Source organism: Gouania willdenowi, chromosome 9 (genome assembly GCF_900634775.1).
Source record: "Gouania willdenowi chromosome 9, fGouWil2.1, whole genome shotgun sequence".
Lineage (NCBI taxonomy): Eukaryota > Metazoa > Chordata > Actinopteri > Blenniiformes > Gobiesocidae > Gouania > Gouania willdenowi.
In genome coordinates this window covers 36316082-36336283 of record NC_041052.1, presented here as the reverse complement: position 1 = coordinate 36336283, position 20202 = coordinate 36316082, and the positions used below count along the sequence as shown (strand labels likewise).

The 20202-nt window shown below is 37.3% G+C and overlaps 2 protein-coding genes across 3 annotated transcripts; one reads left to right on the top strand and one right to left on the bottom strand.

Moving 5' to 3' along the window:
- Positions 1–3587: 3587 nt before the first annotated feature.
- LOC114469805 (polyubiquitin-like) lies at positions 3588–5104 on the top strand. 2 transcript variants are annotated; one of them, XM_028457622.1, is made up of 2 exons: positions 3588–3734; positions 4463–5104. In XM_028457622.1, exon 2 carries the CDS (start codon positions 4472–4474, stop codon positions 4955–4957), a length of 486 nt encoding a protein of 161 aa, XP_028313423.1. In that variant the 5' UTR covers positions 3588–3734; positions 4463–4471; the 3' UTR covers positions 4958–5104. The 2 variants fall into 2 exon arrangements, with proteins under 2 accessions (XP_028313423.1, XP_028313425.1); XM_028457624.1 differs by having other exon boundaries at positions 3604–3734; positions 4466–5104.
- Positions 5105–7804: 2700 nt separating this feature from the next.
- On the bottom strand, positions 7805–18208 carry pxmp2 (peroxisomal membrane protein 2). The gene is made up of 5 exons (XM_028458577.1): positions 18014–18208; positions 15085–15207; positions 11037–11199; positions 8782–8901; positions 7805–8701 (listed from the first exon to the last, which is right to left on the bottom strand). Exons 1-5 carry the CDS (start codon positions 18130–18132, stop codon positions 8633–8635), a joined length of 594 nt encoding a protein of 197 aa, XP_028314378.1. The 5' UTR covers positions 18133–18208; the 3' UTR covers positions 7805–8632.
- Between the last annotated feature and the right edge of the window lie 1994 nt (positions 18209–20202).

The window sequence follows — 20202 nt, the reverse complement described above, 5'->3', positions numbered from 1 at the left end:
GGAGGTATATAGCGGCCTCAGGGGAGAATGATGAAAAAGAAAAGATTAAGATTTTACTCCACACCATCGGCGACGATTCACAGGAAGTGTACAACACACTGACGGTTAGAGCTGAGGGAGATGAGCTGACAATGGAGGATGTTCTTCAAGCCTTTAAAGATTACTACAGTCCACAGAATAATGTCGTCTTTGAACGAGTTCAATATTGGTCCCATCAGATGACAGCAGGGACATCAGTAAACACATTCATAACCGAGCTGCGACAGAAAAGCAAAGACTGTGAGTTTGGAATAAGTGAGAATGACATGCTCAGAGATAAGCTTGTGTTAAGCATCACAGAGTCTCATCTAAAACGGAAACTGTTACAGGAAACTCATCCAAAACTGGAATAATGAAATTAATTAGTTGGTCTCTCAGTGCTATCGACCAGATTTTTTTTTTTTTTCGGCAAAAACAACCGGGGGTGATGAACCCGCATGTCCAAGCGGGACATTTGCGGCTGGATATGCACTTGACCCTTGGAACAAGTGGCAAGTTGTGTGTCTGTCGATTCTTTCCATGGAAGACATGGAGGACATCTACATGATTGGAATAATGATAGTCGGCATGCTGCTGATTGGAGCTGGTGGCTTCCTAATCTATGGAAAAGTCCGTACTACGCTGGCAACTGTTTTGGAAAAGCTGCCAGTGATTTCTGAAGGATGTAGCAGGGCTCTGAACACTCAGACTCATGTGTTGATCGATATCAAAAGCAAGCAAGAGGAGCTTATGGATCGTCTACGCGTTATGGATAACAACCTGGAGAAGTTGGAGGCCCGGCTTGGAAGTAGTTAGGATTACAGCAGAGAGACCCAGGACAGAAGGCTATTGAAAATTGACATAGCCTGTGTGAAAAACACATTGCTTATCTCCCTTTCGGCTACCCAGCCAGCTAAGGCTAAAGCCAAGGTTGTCTCATCTCTTATCACCAGGAAGTTTCTGCAGATGGCGGCTCTTACTCCCACTCCCTCCCCCCGCTCCTTCCCAACATTCCCACCTGGAACTGTTGATGATGAACTGTTGCCACATGTCATCTGGCTGTTGTCAGTAGCGCAGCTACAGGTCTTCAATTTCAAATGCCTTCGTCAGCCATCTTCCCGCCCCACCTCCCATCTGTGTTACATGGAGGTGTGGTAGCAGCGCCCATCAGCAGCAAGCCCACGTCCCCAAATGGTTGGAATCCTGTTCTTCTTCTTTATGGGAAATGTTATCATCAAAAGAATCACATGAAGTCACATGTGTGTGGGCAATAAGAATAGAAACCATTCAAATGTGATGTTTGGAGTAAATGCTTTAAACAAAAGTCTGAACTGAAGGTCCACAAGAGAGTCCACACATAAGAAAAAAAATTTTTAAAATGTGATGTGTTCAGTAAATATGTTGTTAATAGTTGTTTATCGTTTTTTGTCATTTTTTTAAAGCTACATAGGGTTAGTTATAGTTGATGTTTGAAGTGTAGTTAGAGTTTTTTTAAGTTAATGGTTTCAGTAAGTTAACATAACATACGTATTTTGGCAGATGTTTTAGAGTTGTAATTACAGTTGATTTTGTGTGTGTAATTGTTTACTGTAAGTAACTATAAACATGTTGTGTAAATAGTTTTACCTTTGAACATTAAAGCCTCATCTGTGTTACATAAAAAAGTTTGCTCTTTATTAAATAATTTACACTTGATTAGTTTTTTTTTTCACAGACTGCACAAAAACAGGTATTTCTTTAATCTACACTTATTTTTTATTGTAAATATTAGTTCATGAACTAATTATTAACTAGAAAATATCTGAGAATTATTAAACAGCTTTGAAAACCTTCTGGAAAAGGAAGGCTTTATAATAAAGATATCTGAATGTCTGTATTATAAGCAAAGTCACAAAACAATGGAAAAGTACACAAATTGACTCCAAAAAAACAACTAAAATATTAGTGAAAGAGAAACAACAAAAGCACATTAAACGACAAAAAAAATACACTAAACAACAGCAAACACATACAAAATGACATATTGATACACAAAAATATACAAAATAACAAACACACAATGACAACAAAAATACGCAAAATTTCTCAAAGTACACAAACCACCAGCATACAAACCTTTGTCCTGTCCTGTATTAATTGATTGATCATTTTTCTAAATGCAGACCTGAATGTTCATAATGTGGCTCTAGGATCAGATAATGACATTTCTGTGTAAGTGTTACTACTACCACCAAGTGATTAGTTTTTGCCATTACAATGGTCTAAATCACAGACCATCAGTTTCTCAGGCCTGCATCAGGTGGTCTTGTGTCATGACAGTCCAGCTGCAGACCTCCACTGTCAGCCAACTCCACTCTGAGACCCCCTCCACTGTCAGAAGGATGTGACATCAGGATATAAAACTACTAAAACTTACCTTGGAGAGCACTAACAGTAAATATTACGTAAATCATTGATGACATTTTGTTCCAAACAAATATCAATCCAGTATTGTTGAGGTTATAAGCAAGTAACATGGAGGAAAATGGCGCTCAGTGACTAAAACATAAATAATAGTGGATAACTTGGCAATAATGAACCTATGAAACAGGTGAAACATTGTGACAAAAATAAATAAATGAAACTAAACGTGTGTACAGACTTTGGTTTTTTATTCTATTAGTCACTTGGAAAGAATGTATGAGGTAGTTGTCACACCTTGTACCTGTGACGCTGCAGATGATAACATACTGTCTCTCAAACAGTGTTTGTCCTTACCTGAATTCAACTGATGACACTTGATATTTAAAAGTGGACATTGTTGTATGCATACAGACAGTAACTAATGTCAGCAGATGTTTGTTACTTGTGTTTTTTACAGGGCCTGAAAGTGAGTGTGGTCCTCAATCTAATTTCCCACAAAAAATGAAACATAAAGTTACAGACATGTGCACAAAATACTATCAAAAATATGGAGGTAGATTTGTGTCTATATCATTCAATTAAAAAATTAAAAAATTCAATAGAATAAAACTTTTACTTCAATCAAAAATAAATATTTTTTATCTCAGAAAAAAGGTGTTCAAATAATTGCATTTTCTTTAATAGAAATGTTTTATTTCTTATTTTTTTATTGAATAATGAAGACACAAAAATACTACTCATTATATGGCCCAAATACAAAAAAGATGACTTCAATAATAATAATAATAATAATAATGATAATAATAATAATAATAATAATTGTAGCCCTTGTCCTAATGTACCTCACACTCTAGGAAAACATATATAGCTACGTGGGACAAGGGTTAAATAATAATAATAATAATAATAATAATAATAATAATAATAGGTTAAAAAAAATGTAATGAAAAAAATATTTTTCAATCTCAGAAAAAAAAGGATCTCAAATATATAATTTTTGCAGTTTAACACTTTTTTCTTTGATAGAAAATATTTATGTTTGATTGAAATGTTTTTATTTTTATTTTATTGAAACACAAATCTATCTCCATAGACATAAACATGATGAATCATCGTGGTGCTTTACAGTGATGCACTGTCATGTTTGGAGAATGGAAACTGAAAGCTTGTGTGAAGCTGAGAGGAAAAACGAAACTTAAAGGCGGTCGTGAAAGTGAGACAGTATTTATACTGGTGTGCACTGGGAAACAGCTCAGATCAACACTTTGGAAACTCTACAAGCTTTACTTCACAGTTTTTAACCAAACCACAAGGTAGGTTTTAAATGTTTATCTTTATATATCACTGTTGTTTTGTGTGAGGTAGGGGTGTAACGGTATGAAAATGTCACACCACTGTTATAGTGACCAAAATTACCACGGTTATCGGTATACCGCGGTATTTTTTTAAATGTCTTCGAAATTGAAATAATTTCACCAAAATTTATATTTAAATAGATTTGCTATATATTAAAGTAAAAACGGTTCAAAATAATCATTATAGTAAAAATAAAAATAAATTTAAAAAAATGTCAATACAATATCAATATGAAAATGCAATATCAATGTTAAAATCTAAATCAAAAACATTAAATCTGAATCCAGATCTACTTAAAATCTGGATTTTGATTCACTATTCAGATTTAACATTTCTAAATCTAAATATTAAATCTAAATCTCACAGGTGAAACTAAATATTTAGCTAATATGCAAAATCAGTGGAAGTATCAAAATAAAAGCTCATTGACACAAACAAACATTTTAATTGAGCATTGACATGTTTTTACAAGAAAAGTAAATGTTCATATTGAACATTTTGAATTAATTATTATTTAGATTTAACATTGGCATTGACAATTACTGCTGTGAATATGTTAAAAATTAACATAGAAAAATTCGCTTGTTTTTAAAATGTTTGTTGCTAAAAGTTGCTGTTTATTTTAGCATGCGCAACTTTACAATCGGCGCCCCATAGAATATAATTCATACTTTTTTATTTTTAGCAGATTACTATGGGGATGGACATAGTGGTGAAAATGCTGGACGGGACCACCCACACCCTCAGGATGAAGCCTGAGGACACGGTGGGTGCCCTGAAGGACCGGATCCAGAGTCAGATGGGGGTCCACCGGCAAAGCCAGAGCCTGACAGTATATGGAGAGCAGAGGATCGTCTTAACCGACGACCGCCGGCGTCTGTGTGACTACGGCCTGCAGTCCGGCACCCAGGTGGCACTGCTGGTCACCCAGCCCGCCCCGGTCCAAGTGTTCCTCCGCACCGAGAAGGGACAGACAAAGACCTACGAAATCAAAGCGGGGGAGAGTGTGGAGGAGTTCAAGACCCAGGTCCAGAAGAAAGAGGGAGTCGCCAAGGACCAGCAGAGGCTCATCCACGAAGGGAAGGAGATGGTGGTCGGAAAACTGGAGGATTACGGAGTCCAAGAGATGAGCACCATCTACCTGACTCTACGGCTGAGGGGGGGTTCATCTCATTATTAACCTTTTCTATTCTTTTTATCTGCACTTATTTAATTTCAATAAATCACATTCCTTTATATCCTGTGTTTAAGCATACATGACATCTGAGTTGGGGTCAATTACAATTGTAATCGCATAACTGATAATTAAAGAATAACTAAACCCAAACCCACTTTTTTCTGCTGAATACAAATGTATTTGGGTATGAAGTAGTGCTGATGATTGATCCTGGTCCAACTCTTAACTTTTTAGTCAAAGTATTTCAGTTTGTCATATTTAGTTGTAAAATGTCAGTGACTGCCCTCTATGGGTTGAAACCAGGCTATTACAATGGATTTTTGCTATTGGCTGAGAACAAGATCATGTGACGTTTTGTGGTCGTCTTGCGTCACAAGCAAGCACTGTTCACCCCGCCCCTTTTATAAAAAACTAGCACCTGTGGGCTCCACAATCCGTAGTGAGTAGATTGGATTGAGAGAAGAGTGAATAGAGAGGTGTAGTGAGTAATGAGTAGCTAGTTAGCATAGCATAGTTTGTTCATCGGAGTTTTTTTAGTATAGACTGGGTGTGTCTTCACTGTTCCAGGAGCCCCACCCATAATCAAGACTTTTTTTTTTATTTCCCTCCTAGTGGCAGATCAGGAGAAAGCAGGAGTTAAGTTACTCTTATGACGTAATTATATTAGAAAAAAATATTTTTGCTGTTGTAGTCATAATTGAATTCAGCTAATTGACTTTGTCATTGTAATTGTAATTAAAACTCTTTAAAAAAAAAATTAGTTTACAATTTAATTAAATGCAGACTGGGGAACCATGTTACAATTCTATCATCTATGGCTTTCACATAGTTAACAATTATTAAAATAGGTTTCATCTGTTTTCCTACTACCTCCCAGTTCTCTTGAGGATCGTTTTACTATTTTTTTAAAAATTGAAATCGAGGGGTATACTGACACAAAAAAGTCTCAGACGCCCAGACTAAAAACTATAAAATCTATATTTTTATGGATAAGGAAGCCTAACAAGGTAACCAAGAGACGAAAAACAAATTAGATGATAGATAATATATTTCTAGTGTATTTTACAGTTGATTTAGGTCAAATCTGACCGATGCTAACAGAAAGCTAACACAAGAGGAAGGTTACATTTTATGAGGTTATTTATTAAAGACTCAGTAAGTATGAATAATTGTAATTTAACTTTAGTAACTGATAATGTAATTGTAATCGACTTCCAGGGGGTAAATAATAATTGCAAGTTTAATTATAGTTGGAAGAAATGCTGGCCACCATAATCGAAATTGAGTTGTAATTGAACATGGATAATTGAAGATGTAATTAACACCCTAACCCTGAGACATGTGCATACGCGTCAACACGCATGAGCTGTGGGACTCGCGTTTCCTTTATTTTGAGTGTTATTTTGTAGGCTACTAATACTAAAGAAGTTACTCATCATTGAATGTTCGGAGTGGCTATCAGTACGTAGCCTTAGAGTCCGTCACGTAATTTAGGGTTAGGGTTATTTAGACCATAACTTAGTAGCAAACAGAAGTACTGGCCAATGAGGGGCGCTATGTACGATATGGCTACATACAGGTAGCCACTGCCTTGAATGTTTCATCACAAATGTTTGTGTTAAAACAACATGTGACAAATAAAAACTACATTCATCACTATTTGATTCTGAAATGTTTACTCTTTTTTTTTTTTCTCTTCTTTTACATCTCGACTGCAGAATTGGCCCATCATAAAACCTTTGGGCTGTAGTTAGTAGAACTACTTTTTTAAGTTCTATTCCAGCTGATATTGCAGTCAAACATGCTAAGCAAGGTACACCCAGGGATTTTCTAAAACTGAAGAAATGTTTTCTCTTACAGATCCACACGATAAAAAAAAAAAAAAAAAAAAAATCAGACATTACAGCTCGTCTCACACAACTGATCTTAATCCAAGACAGAAATCTCGCGTTATCAAACAAGATCTAACATCGTGATCTAATGCTGCGCTCCAAGCAACTCAGAACTCAAGATTTTCCTTCTTGATTGGCTTGATTCCACATCACAAATCACGGCGTCATGAGTCGTTGGTTTCCCTCACACACGAGTTCGTACATATTGAACCTGTTCAATATTTGCGATTGTCGGCCACGACCCGTTTCAGAGCCGATTATCCGGACAAACTCACTCCAGACCAAAGGATCATCTTAAGAGCATACGTGTCAAACTCAAGTCCTGTCCCGGGGACCAAATCTGGCCCTTAAGAGCATCCAATTCAACTCGCAGCAGAAAGCAAAAAAGTCAGAGAAACCATGAATCATTGTATAAATTACCAACTAATTATGTTGTAGATATCTCCAAATGAATACACAAATTCAATGAAGCTCCACAATATTAGCAGGGCTCACATTTTCCCCATCCATATATCAGTGCTGTATATATTTTATATGTGGAAGTGCAAACTCGAGCACAATATTTAAGTTTCTAATTTTCCCACCTAAAATCTGTAGCCCACTTAAACTCAAACTGGTCCGTATTTGGCCCCTGAACTAAAATAAGTTTGACAACCATTCAAATCTGGTCTTACGCACATTCTCCAGGTGACTTAAGTTCTTTTCCTCTTACGCGCCTCTGACCCTGGAATAAGTGCAGCGCCCCGAGAAGGTGAAACATTATATTGCACTAGAAGTTTGGACTTCGTTACAATTTAAGCCACACGAACTCTATTGCAAAAGACACTCCCAGGAAGAATCTATCCAAACTGACACTGTTACGGCGATGGTGGGGGGGGTGGCTACAAGCACACCAAAAGATTGACCATCAGCATTTGTAATATGTTCATATTTAACAGTTCTAGACCAGACAAACGTGTTACATTTAATTATATTTAATCCGTGCCATTCACTCCTTTTCGTGGGAGAAGTGGGAGCTGCGTCGCAGAGCTGATCAGGTGTGCGCGTCAGCTGCAGCTTGTTACAATGAAACTCTGACAGACTCAGAATTATGTCCAATTGTTTTAACACTGTCTATAACATAAAGCCACAGTTTGCTCCACTACAAGAGTAAATAACAAGTGAAACATTGATGACAAATGATGACGACTGATCATCATCATCAGGCTTTCCACACAAAAACACTTTAATCTGGTATCAGAGGGAAAAAAAAGAGAGATTTTACCTGTGGTTCAGACAGAAAAATGCGGCCGATCTTCACACTGCGGTAATCTTATCAAATCGACTTGTTACATTGTTTGTCAACAAAGGCGTTTTAAATTAAAAGTGCGCATTATCATTTTCACGGATTTCAATGGCATTTACAAGCGTTGGGAAAACTCCATGTACCGTGATTTCTAGACCCAGTCCATCTCCTTGGCTTCAGACCGCCTTATTCAAAGACTACACGTTTTTGGTCAATTTATGCGTGGTGGACGTGTCATGAACCTGGACCGGAGACAGGTGCATAACTGCAGGCGCGTAAAAAAGCACATAAATCTGGAACAGAGAATAAAGGCCCAAAAGGCATGAAATAATCTGGCATTTGCTGTCCTTGGTCGGGAAGGAGGAAAATCAGTGTTAAAAGCAACCCAATTATCTTTATGTGTGTACCATGCTTTACAGCAGAATATCATGGTGTCATAACCATTTTAAGGGAAAGGCAGGAGACTCAGTTTCAGTCTTGTTCGACAATTTTGAAGACTCTTCATTTCCGCACAGATGCAAGGTAGGCGTACCAAAATAGGGCCACCATGTTGGCAAACAGCACCCGGAACTGAAAGGAAACAGGAGAGCATCACCAAACCGTCAGCGTATGATTCTTCTTTTGTGACGTGGCATCCGACAAACACAAACCTGAACAGGAACAAAGTTGATGTTTACAAACTGGAAGGGTGTCCACACTTTCCAGTTCATCTTCAAAGCAGTCCAGTAGCTTCGTCTCATCTTCATTTCAAAGTCCTCCCATCCTTTGGCCTGAGGGCAGTTTGGTGTAACGTGGGGAAAAAGTAGAAAAACTACATTTCACAGGTTAAAATGACGCACCATCTATTTTCCCCACCGTCTCATACTTGCAGGATCCATCTTTGATTTATTGTCAGCAGAGTTAAAAGAAAGGAAATCAAAGTTAACCAGCACTTAACTAGTCACCTAACATCTAGTTACCTAACAAATGTGTTTAAATCTTAGGGATATATTAACCATGGAGAAGCAGGAGTTACTTTTGCTGGGTTGGTTTGTACAACTTTGGGGTTCTTTGAGTCCTTAAACGTCAGAAATTACCCTTAAGTTAAACAGGAAGTTTGATAAATAGATTAAAAAACTATGAACACATTTGTTAATTTAATCATTCTTAAATAAACCTTCCACTCTACAGATGTGTTCATTCTGTTAAAATCTGTCTCCGCTTATTCAGGGTGACAATAAATTGGTCGCTCTAGGCCAGACATGAGCCACATGTGGTCATTGGGTTCAGTTTTGTGTGACCCCAAAAGTAAAAACACAGACAACTCACAAAACACCCAAAATGACAGAAATATATACAAAATGACTACAAAAATACACAAAATTAACAGAAAAATATACAACATGACAACAAAAACCAACAAATACATCAAGGGCCTGTACTATGAAGCTGGATTTCCTCTTATTGCACTAACTTCCAGGATTTATTCCTTTTGTCCTGTACTACAGCGCTGGATAACTTCTTACTGGGCTAAATCACCGCGGTAACTTATACTGAACTGCTAACATGGTCGGGACCAGGTTTTGTTCTGGCTACGATCTGAGCGAGTATGAAAGTCTCGCCTACTGACCAATCAGTTGTCTTGGAAAACAACTGTCCCAATAAAAAGTGGATCATTATCTAGACCCTGCGTGGATCTAATGTGACGCTGACAGGAGAGAATATTTAGGAATGGATGCAATTCTTTCATTTACCCAATGACATCCCATAGGAAGCATATAGATTATTATCTGATAGACTGACCTACATTAGTCAGCTGATAAAACCTCCGTCAAGCGCTTTCAGATCGATAAATTAATTCATTCATTCATTCATGTATTCTGTGGTGACGCTGAGAGCCTCAGTCCTGCATGATAATTCAGGTTGTATAAAACACAAATATTGTCCACCTTATGATGTAGGCTGAGCTGAATGAACGCAGCATCAAAGCCAGAGACAAGGTCTGTGCCTAAATAAAGTGAAACTGATCAGAGTGTCTGTTTATTCTCCCGTGAATCAATATTGTTAATCTCGCAAACTTAAGCATCCACGATCATCAATTCTCTGCCTGCATTGCTTCCTTCCTGCTTTATCTGCTGCAACAGTGTTGTTTTTGGTCTGAATTATGGATTTAAATTCTTCATATTTTGAAAGAATTATTCCTCAATTGTGACATCAGTTGCTTTGCACGGTTTCTCTGTGTTTGTGATTGGTCTGACGCTGCAATCTCCACCCGATGTGAGCGTGCACGGATCCAGGCTGAAATCACCTGGGTTAAGTGAACATGTTGATATCATGTTTCGTAGTACAGCTGCTCTGTGACAAAGAATGTTTGGTAAAGTGAAGCTAACAAAGAGATATCCCGGATATACTTATCCAGCTTTGTAGTACAGGCCCAAGATGACAACAAAAATAACAGAAAAATACACAAAATATAAGAAACTATACTGAATGATACTGAATGATACAGAGAACAGACAGACAAAAACACATTTATAACAAAATCACACTACATGACAGAAAGATAGACCAAAAAAAAAAAGATAATGACACCAAAAATATACAAAAAGACAGGAAAAACAGACAAAAACATTCAAAGGAAAAGTGCTTTGGACATCAATGCCTTACTTCACTGAGCAGCTTTAAACAAGTCAAACGAACAAAAAACAACTGTCAATTTGTCTCTGATTCTTTCTTAAGTAAAACAAAAAAGATGAAGATCTGCTTGAATTTGGTATAACAAAATGACAGGTGGGATTGAATTTGATGCTCTGCCTGGGTCAAACCCAGTGCACTACGATGTCTGGAAGTCGTTGAATGAACAAACATTAAACCAGTCTGGTTGTTTTCTAGTGTGATGATGAGGCGTAGGAAACACAAAACCTACCTCCAGGATGTTCATAACAAAGTAGAAGAGGAGCAGAAAACCAGGGGCGAAAAAAAGCCGATCCAGCAGAAGACGTTTGATGATACAGTAAGGGTCGGTTGTTGGCATCCACGTCTCCATCAACTGGTAGAAGACATGGCTCACTGGTCCTGTGATAAACAGTCTGTGACAACAATTAAAATAAATTCAAATTAAATTCAGATAGAATCATTCTATTAAAATATGTTTCTACCATATTTCGTGTAACTTACCATTTAAATGAACAATTGGATGTGTACGCAACGATTATCGATAAGTGTGTGCATTGTGATGAATCTGACAATATGATAAACGATTTGCATGTCACAATACGATATATCCCAACTACTAAACAATACGATGCACATCACGATATATCGCAATGTCAATAATTACAAATTTCATAATTTTAAAATTAGGTAAATGATAACTAGCTGTATTTTAAGTACTAATATAAAAAACAAGTGGTATGTTTATCAAACCATCAAATTCCATTTTTCGAAAAAGTGTAACTTTTGCTTCTACAACAGATTCTGATTCTTTTAGGTTCTTAAATTCTTTAAAAAAAAAAAGTCACCACATACATCAATAAAGCATCCAAGCTAAAAAAAAAAAAAATTGAGGAGTGAGGTAGTTTAACAAGGTCTGATGTGGTTCACTGACACCTGGTGACCGTGCGTTTACGTTCTATGTACAGTATATGTTAGCGCAGTCAAAAATATTATTTTTCTTAATTATTTAAAGTTATACAGAACAAATCAGAACAAGCCATTTCTTTGCTTTGCAAATTGATGAATCAACTGCCATTGCAGCCTTGGCAAACCTACTTGTCTGTGAAAATATTGCATGACATTAAACCAGTCCTGGGGCAAAAAAGTTTGGGGACCGCTTAGGGCTGGGCGATTTTTCCTCAAAAAAAAGTTTTTCGATTTCTTTTTTTACTGCACTTAAAAATGACTGCAGACATCAGATATATTGTCAAAAGTGCAACTTTATTGCTGCGATGTCCTCAAGAGTTAAAATGCATAGAACAATCCCAAAATCAAAAGTAAATGAGGCTCTGTCATTCAACTATTTCAAGCTTTAACCCAGGTTTAAGCAAAAGTGCAACAGCAACTTCACAGTAGCTTAAATTTTCTGATTAATAAATCAGGTAACTACATATTCTATAACATATAACATTACCATTAAAAAAATAATAAACTCTGGATGAAATACTAGCACTACATCCTTACACAAAAAGGCAACATTTCAAAAATGTACATCAAAATTCAGAATATTAACCCACCGTTTTGGGCTAAAACTAAATTCACAGAGAGGTCTTGGCAACTTAGCTTAGGATTCACGGCTCCTCTATTTGTATTAAACATAGCCTAATTCAATTTAAAGTGTTGCACCGCCTACACTATTCAAATGAGAAACTTTCCAAATTCTATCCCAACGTTAGCTCTGCATGTTTAAGATGTAAATTAGGTCTGGCTACTTTGGGACATATGTTCTGGAATTGTGAATTGTTAAAACGTTTCTGGTCAAGTATTTTTGAGGTTATTTCTCGTGTGTGTAGGAAAAAAAAAATCCATTTTCCCTATTTGTGTCCATTTTTAGGATTCTTCCCCCTGAAATTACTGTTTCCAAACTACAAGGGAAAGCACTTGCTTTTGCAACCTTAATAGCCAGAAGAGCCATTTTTCTTTGGTGGAAATCGGATAAACCCCCATCATTTAACAACTGGATAACAGAAATGCTCTCTGTGCTGCAGCTGGAGAAGCTGAGATTAAGCAGAGAAAACTGTCCTGAAAAATTTTGGGTTATCTGGTCTCCTTTTTTTGACTGCGTTAAAAATTGGAGTCTATACTGAAGCTAATGTTCTTGTCTACACCAGTGTTTCCCAACCTTTTCTGTCTCATGTACCCCCCGAGGCCTCTCTTCAGATTAGGAGAACCCCTTCGTCACTCCAATTTAGTAAAATTTCATGTTTTATTTACATGTTAATAGCTTGAAAATGTCAACCTGTACGTTTAACGCACACTAAATATATATGTATATACATTTTGTGCATTACAATTATTGTATAGCAGAGAATATATTCATCTCAATTTTTAGTAATGTGCACATGATAGTAACAATTTAGTAGGATATTAACGCCACAATATTGTTTATTTCATTAATGCAGTTTATTGTCAACAGGTGGAGAAGCTGTTGGCTGATCATCAATAGATTCATAAATGTTTCCAAGTACCACTTACAATGTGTTCAAGTACCCCTAGGGGTACACGTACCCCTGGTTGGGAACCACCATCTACATGATTAAAGGAATTACATTTATTTATTTTCATTTAATTATTTGTTTTGTGTGTTGTTTTATCCCTCACTAATTGATGAGTTTTTTTTTTTCTTCTTCTAAGTGGTTTTTAATGTATATTCACTGTTTTGCATTTTACTTTTATCTGTGCTGTGTGTGTGTGTTGTGTATGTGTGACATGGGAGGGTGGGTTGGTGATTGGGAATGGTGGTATGTGTGTTCATACTTGTAAAATGAAAAATCTATAAATAAAGTCTTTGAAAAAATAATAAATTTTTCCTTAGCATCTCAGCATAGTGCGAATAAAATATTGAACATGCCTGTGGTGCACATATAGACTACTCAAAGGGTAAACACATGTAAACAAAGTGGGGGCTGGCTCACATCAAAATCCGAAAAAACTGTGGTGGGGGAAAAAAAAAAAAATTAAACTGAAATTTGCCAAAATAAAAATCATTTTTATCTTCAAATTCAATAAATCGATTCAATCGATTTTTGGCCCAGCCCTAGGACCACTGATTTAAAGTGTTTTAGAGTCATTTTAGTGTTTTTCTGTAATTTAGTAGGTTTTTTTCATTTAGTATGTTATATTGTCATTTTGTGTACTTTTCTGCCATTCTGTGTTTTTTTGAGTCATTTTGTGTATTTTTGTTGTTGCTTTGTATTTGTTATTTTGTGCCTTTTTGTTCAAAATGTGTGTAGTATTCTGTCATTCTGTGTGATTTTTTTAAAATCGATTTTGAGCATTTACTTTAAGGGCTGCACGTGGCAAACCCAGAACCCTGTCTACGGTAAGGTGATCATACTTCTGGTTTTACCCGGACATGAACGTTTTTCACGTCTTGTCCGGACTGTCCAGCAATATTTTAAAAACTCGTCAAAATGTCCGGGTTTCCCACGAACCGTAACTCCGCTAATATTTGATGTATCTGAGAAATTCCACCAGTTTCTGAAAGCTAAAGAGTTGCTGTTTAAAATCCATATCATGTCATTACAGTACTTTTACTCACACATGATAGAATCATTTATTTGTTTTGAAAAGACACACAGCAGAGATAAGAGAAAGACTAAAGTCCAAGTTGGTTTGAAAGAGACCAAATACTGGTGGATTTAATGAAAAAAAGTTTAGCAGGAAGATCCTCCTGGATGATAAAACCTCCATGGAGGTTCAGAGAGGGGTTTGAAAATGAAGGAGAAAATGAAAATAAAGGAAGTTAAGGGTAAAATAAGTGTTGTACAGGTTTTCTGTAGTTAGTCTTCACTTGTGTACATTAACTTTTAAGCTTTTTTTTAAACCTCATGGACAATAACAGCTTATTTAGCTACTATTGTATTTTGTTGTTACAAGATTGATTCAAAAAAACATCAAGAACTATCATCCTCCTGGATGATAAAACCATGAAGGCTCAGAGAGGGGTTTGAAAACGAAGGAGAAACTGAAAATAAAGGAAGTTAAGCTTGAAATAAGTTCCATTTCTAGATGAATAAATGTTTTTCAGCTTTTCTGTTGTTAGCATTTACTTGTGTACTTTAATTTTTATTCTTTTTTAAACATTATGGACAATAACTTATTTTTCTACTATACTGTATTTTTGTCATTACAAGGTAGATTCAAGAAAATGTTGAGAACTTTGAGCATGAAGAAGTTGGCCCAAGTGTCCTCTTTATTGGAAATCAAAATATGGGCAACTTAAAGTTTACGATGCTGAAATGTGTATGAAAACTCACCCATAAATGGCATATCGAGCAGCTCCAGCCACATCCGTCTTAGCTGCAGGGGCTTCATGTTTGCCTTTTTTTCTCTCTTCCAAAACTTGGGATAAAAGATTTCCTAAAGCTGAGAGGATCCCACTGGGAACGAGATAGAAAACACACACCAGGGTTGGGGTCAATTATAATTGGAAGTGCGTAATTGGTCATTAATTACAATTATGATGTAATTATAATTGTAATCGTAATTGAAAAAATCTGTTGCTGTTGTAATCCTAATTGAATTGTAATTGAGTAGAGAATTAATAAAATATGTTTCATATAACGTTTTCCTGTTAGTTCTAGGATCATTTTACGGTTTAAAAATATATATATCGAGGGGTATACTGACAGAAAAAAGGCTCAAACACGCACACCAAAAATAGCCTAACAAGGTAACCAAGGGATGAAAAACAAATTAAATGATAGATGATATTTTTTAGAGTATTTTACAGCTGATTTAACACCATACAGGGTTTTCACCTACATCACATTCTGGGCAGTAACCCGGATGCCCAGCCATATCGGAGGCACTCGGAGGTAAACACTGCGATAAATAAATGTCCATGTTATAGATGCAAAGGCATACAGGAAAGGACTTTGTCGGCAAGAAAGCGCAGGATATTTGGAAAAGTTACGGTTTATTGGTGGTGCAGAGCCATACTAGTTGGCTCCCTCGTCTTGGATCAATGACGACTTGGATATGTTGTAATTAACAGATGTAATTCACCCCAAGCCCCACACGCACACGCACGCACACACACGTTGCAACAGGGTAGACAACACAGGCAATTGCCTAGAGCCCCGAGCTGAAGGGGCCCTCGAGGGATGGCAATTTTGTCAATTTCAATGACAAAATAATGTAACTGCTTTGAAACGCTGCAACAGCAGCGCATCAAAAATCCCCCGCACAGGGCCCTTTCTGAGTAGTCACTGGTTAGATGCTAGTGGGGGCCCCGACAGACGGCAGATATCAGTGACACAACTTGAAACCCCCCGGACACATCACAGTGATACGTCGGGAACCTCCCTAATGGGCCCCCACTACTACCAGTCCCTACATTAACGTGCTGTTATCAAACACACCGATAAAATTAAGCGGACATATCCCACAGGACTCATAAAAAGAAGAAAAAAACAAGAAGAGGATGAAAAGAAAAAATGTGATCGTGGTAAGTGAGAATGTGTAAACTATGTGTGTTACATTATAAAAACGTTTGTCCCAGTAAGTCCCAGATACTTTGTCCCAAACTCCCAGTCATCCACTCAGCACCAGAAAAGTTAACTGCACATTTAAGTTTGTGTAAAGTGAATTCAGCCATTTACTTATAAACACATTCATAAAGTGTGTTTACATGTATTTATTAATCATTCAAATTTGACAGTGTGGTTAACAACAAACTTCTGTGTTATGACAAACTTAGAGCACATATTTATACTTACTTTACACCAATTTTACCAGCTTTATGTTAAGAAGTAGTCCAGCTTTGCTTACACATCATAAGTCTTGTTGCCAATGGTTGTGTACATAGTGTATATTCATAGACACACAATAAGTTAGATCTTTGCTGCCAATGATATTTTCTCCCAGAATAAAGTGTTGTTGTCAAATGGTGAAACTGATACATCCATAAATGTTCAGCTATAGCCTAAATGTTACATTAAATGCAAATGAATGTTCATTAATTATTCCATACATATCTCAAATGTTTAGTGTTTGTGTAGCATGCACATTTCTTTACTTTACTTTATGCAAGCCAACCAAATACATTGTGTTCTTTTCTTTTTTCTTCCTCAAGGTGTTTTGTTGAAGTTTTTTGGACCATCATCACCACAACACCAACATCATCAGCAGCAACAGCAGCAACAGACCTCTCTACATGAAAGTAGGAACTTATTTAGTTTAACTTTTAAAAATACATTTTGAAGTTTTAAATATATCATGGGAGCTATCTGATTTAATATGACCACAAATATTTGTCTTAAACAATTGTTACTTATACTATTTTCTTTCTTGCAATATCAACCTCAGATCATGAGGGGCTTTTTGAAGAAGAAGATTAGGACATGAAGGTACCATCATGAAGCAGCAGCATTCTATCACCACCTCCTCACCACCCCCATGACACCACATCACCAGAACAGAAGGTACTCAAATAATAGTAAATCAAATAATATCAGATGATCCTGCGCTGTGGCCAAAAGCTATCGATGACAATGCTCGGTGTCAAATTGTGAGAAAAGAACCACTCCAAATAACAGACATGACTTCTCCAAAGTTCAGAAAACCCACCTTGGGAGATTCACCAAAGAAAATTACAAAATGACAATGAGCAATGGTTAGAAAATCCAATGTTCATGGTTAGTGTTCACTTACTTTCCACTTTAATTCCTTGTTTTATTTGTTGTTTTTTGCTTGGTTGCATTTTTGTCATACTTAAAATTTTGCACATTTCAGTTGTGTTTGTTTTTCTGGCATTTACTGTATATATTGTGTGTAAAGTTGGCATTTAGTTTAAATAGCTTTGCTATTTATTTTATATGTTAATTATTTAATAAAGTATTTATTTACTGATCCGTCATCCTGGACTTCATTCATTATCATTCTGGGCCCATAGTTCTCCTTGCCTAGGGCCCCCAGGGGGTCTAGAAACACCCCCGCCCCCCCCCAACACACACAGACACACGCACACGCACGCACGCACGCACACGCACACACACACACACGCACACGCACACACGCACACACACACACACACAGGTTTATTCACTCAAACTCAAACATTGAAAGTCAGGGGAGGCTCCGCAGGTCGGCGCTGATTGGCTGAAGAGTCAATAGGAACGAGGTTAAAACTGCAGCACGTGCAAAGGAGATAAATGTAACTTTTTAGGCGTGTCGCACACGGACCTGGTGACGGACTTGGTGAGGACCGGGTATTTCCTCAGCAGGAACAGATACTGCTGGAGCAGACGGACGTGGACAGACGCATCCCGGACAGAAACAGGAGCACTGGCCACGGTCATCATGTCACTGCGCGCACACACAAAACACCCACTGACTGGTGACACTAACGAGCGCACCACTGTACTTCCTGTTTATCGAGCTGCGTCACAACCCTAACCACGCCCATCTGAATAAAATTGCAGTTTTTATTATTATTATTATTATTATTATTATTATTATTAGTGACGATGCAATAACTTTATTTTAAATGTGTTGCCAAGTCAGTTAATGGAAAGGCTGTCAAAAATATTAGCCCTGTGTAAAATGTAAAAATACAAGTATAAGAAATAAATAGTGTAGTTTTTTCCTGGTTGCTGTGGTTACACGTCCTGGACACGTGTTTCAGACTGACGTTCACAACTTGCTGTCTCAAAAAAATCTATAATGAACCACCCTTTTCTTCCAAAGACATTATTTAATGGACAATCTGGACTCAATTACTGTATCTCTGATGTCATAAATCTTGTTATTGTAATGGGTAAATACTTTTTTCATACTTGTAAATGAAAATACTCTACTTCTCTGTGTAATGTGTTTATTATCAGGTTCACTGTTGATTACTTTAAGTCTCTTAAATTGATCAGACAAAATACAAAAAAATAAATCCACAATAATGTATATAGAAATCAAAATGTCTTGCTTTTTTAAGTTGTCACTGCCTTGTATAGGCAATTGTCTGGAGGTAGATTTGTGTCTTTATTATTCAATAAAAATAAAAAAAAATGAATAAAAATATATATTAAAGAAAAAAATAAGTCCTAAATAAAAACCCTTTCAATAAAAAATAAAAACCCTTTCAATAAAAAAGTTGACCTTTTTGGGTTCAGAGGTGGGCCCTGGCCACCTCTGCTACTGCCCTGGAGTCCCCAAATTGCGTCTAGCCCAAGATAAGGGTGTCTGGAAGGGTTCTCGCCAGTCTGCTGTGGGCATGTTCAGGAGGGCTTCAAACTCAGCCTCCATGGCCACCGTGTAGTGGTCCTGGAGGAGGAACATGGTGGTGTGCTCATCGCTGAATGGGATGACATCGTCACTGTGGAGAGCTAGGAATGTCACTGAGTCCGTTGACACCTCTTATCACTGTTTTTAAGAGGTGTCCTATTTCTACAGAGAGGCGTGGGGTGTGGATTCCAAACAAATCCTACATTATACATCATTGAACCAAGCAGCAGCCATGTTGAAAGTCTCAGCTGTGTCTGTCCTTGAACCGCAGAGATTTTTGAGCCACAGACAGACAGACACACAGAGAGACAGAGATCCCTTGCTTCATAGATAGATATTTTGGGACTACAAAGTAGTCCCGTGGGTAAAAACAATTGTGGCTGAAAGCCTGGCTCTCTGTAGCCGTGTGTAGCGCGGTGGCCCCTGGTCCGTGTGACGGACACATAGGTGCGCCGTCCACCCGCCCTCATATCCTCGTCTATCCATAACAGGAGTAAAACAGCCAAATAAAAGAAAAAGCAAGCCGGTAACAAGACGTTTCAGTCCTTAAAAGGACCTTATTCAGACAGGCTTGCTTGCATGTATAAAAACGTGCATGAACAGAGTGTAATAGATGCGTCTTTCGTAAAATCTGAGCATGGAGTGAGGAATCATAATATTTAATTTGAGGGGGCAAGACATTTTTTTGAGGGGGCACTGCCCCCTATTGTCCCTGCGTAGAGCTGGCCCCGGGTCATAATGTCTGTATTTAACCGTGTTGCACTGTTGTGTTGGGAGTGTACTTTGAAGTGCAGCTCGTACACCTGCCATGACCGCGCGCTCGAATTCTGCCGCCGGGAGAGAACCAGCCACACATATCACCCAGGCAGGCATCGGTGAAGAGGTGGGTGGGAGCGGCTGTGTGTGTCTCTGCTTGTGTATTGGTTGAGGTTACAAGGGGCAGTGTCAATTAGCATTTGTGCGAAACATTTAAGTTCAACATTTAGATTTAGATTTAAAATTTATCGTTTAGATTTAGATTTAGATTTAATATTTAGATTTAGATTTAACATTTGGATTTAGACTTAACATTTAGATTTAGATTTAACATTTAGATTTAACATTTAGATATGATATATAACATTTAGATTTAGATTTAAACATTTAGATTAAAC